Source organism: Glossina fuscipes, unplaced genomic scaffold, assembly GCF_014805625.2.
Source record: "Glossina fuscipes isolate IAEA_lab_2018 unplaced genomic scaffold, Yale_Gfus_2 0, whole genome shotgun sequence".
NCBI classification, from domain to species: Eukaryota; Metazoa; Arthropoda; class Insecta; order Diptera; family Glossinidae; genus Glossina; species Glossina fuscipes.
The window spans coordinates 18,531,701-18,538,025 of NW_023998414.1; the positions used below are offsets into that span (position 1 = coordinate 18,531,701).

General features: G+C 29.6%; 1 protein-coding gene across 1 annotated transcript in view; it reads left to right on the forward strand.

Annotated features, from left to right (window-relative positions):
- LOC119638622 (fasciculation and elongation protein zeta-2) overlaps positions 1-2,260 on the forward strand; it is a 57,743-nt gene extending 55,483 nt beyond the window's left edge. The window contains exons 2-4 of the mRNA XM_038039446.1: positions 1,157-1,533; positions 1,635-1,940; positions 2,022-2,260. Coding sequence (XP_037895374.1) covers positions 1,157-1,533; positions 1,635-1,940; positions 2,022-2,104 — 766 coding nt within the window. The 3' untranslated portion in view covers positions 2,105-2,260. The remainder of the gene's footprint in view (positions 1-1,156; positions 1,534-1,634; positions 1,941-2,021) is intronic.
- The last annotated feature ends 4,065 nt before the right edge of the window (positions 2,261-6,325 follow it).

Genomic DNA, 6,325 nt, shown 5'->3' on the forward strand with positions numbered 1-6,325 from the left:
TTCCATATGCATTTTTCGCTAACATACCAAATTTCAAAAAATCGGCAAAAATAGTTCCTGAAAGCAAAGTGTGAATTTTTTTTACTTAATCGATAGGTATTTTCATATAGATTCACGTGATATAGGTGAATATAGGCGACAATTTCTAGTTTGGCCGCACTAGAGTGTCAAATTTGGGTGTTTTTTCATATACAGTTTTCGCTAACATACTGAATTTCAAATACCGTTAAAAATAGTTTCCATAAGCAGAATTTGAATTTTTTTAGTTTGTTTGAAAGGTAGTTTTATATGGATTCATGAAATGTCCACAAAAATATTTTCTTTTTTTTAATATGGACGGATTAGGCTTTCAATCCAACTATATCTCAATTGCAATTATTTAACATGAGCTCTGTTAAGTCGTTAACAGAGGTATGTTAATAGAAATGGTAGGGGTCTTTACTAGTTAAATTCGAATTTATCTTCACACCCTTGAAATTAAAGCCGACCACACGAATAATCATAGAAAGTCGCTGGGTAGTCTATAATTAACGATAAAGATTTCATTGATCCATATCAATTTTGATATCAATGAAAGAAATCATATCTTGAAAGCCAATCGCGTCATGCTTTGCGGCTACTTTGATAGATTTGTATACTCGTCCACTATGGTTAAACAGACCAAACAGGCTGTAGAATCTTCTAAGAGAGGTTGTGAATAGGAAATACATACCGTAAAATTAATAGGAGATGCGTTTCGTTTTTTTTTTTTTTTCTTATTTCTTTCCCCGACGTGCTTGATGTTTTCGCATTTAAATTAAACGTACACAAAGAGTATTCCCTCCTTCCGTCCTTCTCTACTTACAAACTTTCCTGACTACTATCGTCCCTGTATGCCTGTATAGACGGTATTCCCTGAGTGACCAAAAAAAAAAAAAAATCTTATCTTTCCATATATCTTGAATATACCCAACGTACGTTCCCGCATTAAAAAAAAATCAAATTCATACTTTTTTTGAGGATGTTGAACGTTAAAAAAAATTTACTTTAAAACAATTGTAATAATTTTTGGTGTTAAACTGAACAACCAAAAAAATAATATATACATCTATATATATATGTATATTTATATCCCACTTTTATAGGTAAATTTCATTTTGATTTTGTTCTTTTACAGAATGTGGTGGACTATAACCGGTAATTTTGGCAATATATTACCCATTGACTGGTCGAAATCTTATGCTCGCAAATTACATATGTCGACTTTGAATTTGGGTGAAAAACCGGTTAAGAAAGACGACGCTCCCGGTACGCCAGGCGATGAAATGAATAGTGAAGATGAGGCCATAGCCAATGATTTGGATATGCATGCTTTAATATTGAACGGTTTAAACAATGAACCCGATGAGCCCATAAAAAGTGTTGAGGAAGTTATTAAGGAAATCGAATATATTATCGATGAGGCCGATAATCCCGAAGAAGAAACCGAACCATGCGTATCCGAAATAATGGAAAAAGCCAAAGAGGTTTTAGGTACCCCTCTTTACGCCGAAAGTAAGTATACGATAAAAAGAAAAAAATATAAATAAATAAATATTAAATAAAATAAAAGAATAAATAAATAATGAACATATCTGTATCGAATTTATTTGCAGAATTGCAATACTTATCAATAATGCAACTGAATGAACTCTATATGGAAATGGAAGTCTTAATACAAGAGCTTAGCGAAACTCTAATCAATGAACTGGCCTTGCGCGATGAATTGGAATATGAAAAGGAATTGAAAAACTCATTTATTTCGCTGTTATTGGCCGTGCAGAATAAACGGCGCCAGTATCACGTCGAAAAGAAACGAGGCAAATTTCAAGGACCAGAACCGAAATACTTGACAACAGTCATACCGTATCACATGGAAATGGGTACACCAAACAATCAAAGTTTGCAAGTATTAATAAAAAGTAAGTAAAACCTGATGCACTCTTTCTTTCTCTTTCATTTTTGAAGTCGATATTAATAAAAAGTGCAAATCTTATATACAGTACTCAAAGCCATTAATGAGGACAGTCCAACTGTGCCCACGCTATTAACGGATTATATATTGAAGGTGTTATGCCCAACATAAATTTTTAGCTGTAAACTTTAATATACAGCTTTCTCTCTTTTTTCTTCTTTACTTTTTCATTTTATTGTATTTATTATATGTGTTTGTGCGTATATTTAGTTGTAAGTTTTAGAGAACAAAAAAACGAAAAAAGAAAACAAAAAAAAATAAAAAAAATTAAACCCACAAAAATTTAAATACAATTTAATTTTTAACTAATGTACTGAAAAAGCTCCCAAATAAAAAATCTCCTCTATCATCATTTTTAAATAATTCCCTCAATCAAATTTTTTTTTATATCTTTTTAATGCAACATATTCCATAAACAAGGAAAACAATAGTAAATTAAAACTGTTTCCAAATATTTATAAATTTTAAAAGAAAATATATATTTCACGTGTCACTGATGTAAACATTTTTTAAAAATAATTTTTTGTTTATTTTTTTTTTTTCTTTTGGGCAAACAAAGTATTTTTTTTTCTTTTAATTTAATCACCAAAGATGATATTTCTTTTGCAACATTTAGAAGCAGTCCTCGGGAACCCTTAGCAACTTAGCCCAGCTTAGCCTAGGCGCTCGTGTCGTCTCTAATAACTGACCATTTTAATTTTAAATTAGGAAATTGGTAAAGACATGCATCAAGGACAATATAATCTATTAATTTTAACTTCACTAAATGGAAATGATTTTCGTACTAATCAAACGAACGATATCTGAGATTTGTCATACGCGTTACCTAGAGTTAATAAAATGTGAAAAACACATTATATTAAAATGGGATTCTAGGCTCTTGCGCAAGATTCTCTTCGTATCACTTGTCATCGTTAAATTAGAAAATGGTCACACATGACCCATAGCTGCTTCTACGCCAATTGCTTTTTTGGCCAGTTAACTAAGCCGACCTCTTTAGCGATGACCGAGTATACCGAGTCAAACATAGAGCAGGTGTAATATGAAATTAAATTTTAATGCAATAACTTGACAAAATGACATACACACATTCTAAAATACATTCTATAATGGCAAATGCATATTCATAATGATAAAATTGCATGAGAAAATCTGACAGGGACGCATGGACAGATCAAGCGCACGAATATTGATTGAAAATTAGAAGTCTATACTTGTCACAGTCAATTAAATATAATATATAATTGCGAAAAAATATATATAAATCATTTTCAAATTTTTTTTCTTTTTGATATTATAATAATTAAAAAGCGGGTTCTTTGAGACGTGTTATATATTGTTGCTTTAGGTGATGAATATAAACTTTTTGCTTATTTTAAGTAAATTACTTATTAAAAAGGAATTGTATCTCTCTCGAGAGTTCAAAAATTGAGTTTCAAAACACTATATTACAATCATCATAAAACAACAAGAGAAAAAAAATTACTCACTTTGTGTTAAAATTAATAGAAACAAAATAAATTACAAAAATAATGAATGAGAATTTATTAAAATACACAATGAGTTATAGAAATATTGAATTTAAGTTGGAAAATATATCACAAATATATATATATATATATACATGTATATAAAGGGTGTCCCGAAATTTGCGCATAATTTGTGCGGTGAAGCGTTGGCGACCCACAAAAAAAATTGCACGAGAGAACAACGCGTTTCCATTGTTGAACTAAATTTCAAAAACAGTTAAAGCTTAGCGGCCAGCAATGTTACTGATGGCCGATATCGCGCCAATTTAGCTGAAATTAAGGTGAACAATACGCCATGTCGTGTGCTTCCGCGTTTCGGCGAACAAAATTAGGCCAACCCCAAGGGGTTTATTTGAAGTCAAAGATCTGTACACATAGAACGATATCCTGTGTAGATTATGATCGAAGAAAATCTTTCTTCCTTGTCTTGTGTAAATTTTGGGACACCCTATATATATACATTAATTTTAACGAAAAGCTTTTTCCGTGAGAAACTTTAGTAACGAAATTTTCCAATGGAGAAAAAAACTAGAACAAATTTTATTCCTTGTCTTTATAGAATAAAAGTTTAGTGCATTTTTTTTTTTTTTTTTTTTTTTTTTAATCTTGAGATAATATCGAATACTGTTAACAATGCTTCAATAGATTTGATAGAGCGAAACTAAATCTTCAAACGATGAAAACATATTTAAGGAGATTGTTGTTATTATTATATTCATATTCTCATAAGTCTTCAGTTATTTTACGCATTTCAAATCGAATACACACTGCCCCCAACTGTACGAACAAATGCTATGTTATATGCAGCAAGCCCATCTGATGTGTTTCAATTTTTTATTTATCTATGGTTTTCTTTTGTTTTCAATAAAGGAAAGTAAACTGTTTTAATTTTGTTTCCAGCTTACGTAATTTTTATTGAAAGCCAAGCAAGAGCAATTATCTCGCGTTCCTTGTACTACCTATTTTGCTACCTATAGACCAAGTCCATCCGTTGATAAAAAATTTGAAGCAGAACGATTTTGAAAACGAACCATAGCATATAAATTAGTTTAGCACACTTATACACTTACTTGAAAGATTTTCGACCCTTTTTTACACTCCGCGCTATAGTAATGGTGGATTTATTAGATTTGTCATACCCCCAAAAGGTATTCGAAAATGATTAGCAAAAAGCGTGAGAAGCGCATATGTCCATTTGTGATTATAATTAATACAAGTATTGACAAATGTTTATCTAAAGTATAAAATCAATGCTTTCCAGGATCGTCTGAAAAAAGTTCCACCATCGACCACCTGGCAAAATACTTTGCATTGTTTGCATATTAGTTTGAGGTGAGCGATAGATCAGTATTTTGTTTTCCTTCATCATGGAAGAACCGTAGAACTTGTATCATTCCGCTTATAAACCGGCTCTCGATTGGGATGACAATTTGAAGCGAACACGCGTTAATCCCTCGGTTTTTGTTTGTTTTCAGAGCTATGGTAGATGCATAAAAAACTGAAACTTGCGGCGCAAGATACCCATAAGTTATTTTTTATAGACCATGCTCTCTAAAATGGACTAGCACCCTTGCTGGAGTTAGGCATTGAAGAAAAGAAGAATTTTTTTTTTAAGTCCTTATTGTCAAACACACGGAATTTTGGGCAAACATTTGGCAATAGCTTTTAAAATTTCGATTAGGTCAACTGACTTGCTTACAATTACAAAAGAAACGTTTACTTGATATCATTGTGAGCAATAAAACTTCAATCGAAAGCTAAAAAAATATTAAATTCAAAAACAAATTATGGAAACAAAAGAAAGGGTATAAAATGAGTTTTTATTAAAACAAATATTTTTATATATATTATTTTTTTTTTTTTTATTCTATGTAAAAATTATGTAAAAATACAGTTAAGCATTTGAATGCATATAATTATAAAATTGCATCTTTGTGTTTATGTTTAAAAAAAAAAACACAAATTTAGTTATTAAGCCAGCATTAGTGAACGAGAATCGTATGTTTATTAAAAAATAATATTAATTATAAAACATGCCTTAATACTCTCCATATATTTGTTTCATGTTCGTTCCTTCTCTTTAACTGTATATATATTTTCTTAATTATTCCATTTTTTTTTTGTTTCTCAATTTTTATTTATACATTTTTAATTTTTTGTATGAACGTGGCCATATATAGATTTTTTTTTATTTAAATTAAGTTTGAAAAATAAAAAGCTTTCATTTTATAGCTGTGTTATGTTTTATATAAAATATAATATGTTTTTTAATTAAAGTATAATTTTCAAAAATACAAAGCAAGCTTAACGTAATTATAAAAAATAAATAAATATTTTCCAAAAAAAAAAAAATAATAATAATAATAATAAAAAAAAATATATATACAAAACAACTTAATTTTTATATAATTATTTTCGTTAGCAAAAAATTTTTCTCTTTCTTTCGCTGAACGCATTAAAGTAACGAAAAAGTTTATGAATAAATAATAAAACGCTCTATGTCCGAAAATATGATTTATTTTTTCATTTTATTTTCTTCCCCTCCTCAAAGCTATTATGATGTTGTAAACTTGGAGTCAAATCTTTCAAAGCAAAAAATAAACTAAACGTTTTGCATTTTATTATATGACGATGGCGAAGAAACGGACTAATCACGAGGTATAATGTAAGAGTATCAACTATAGGTGAATAAAACATTAAAACAAGCAATATATACCTGCTATTATATTCTTGATCAGCTTGGGAAACGAAATGCTTTTATTCTATTCGTTGAAACCATCAAAAAAAAAACCAATAGTAAAAC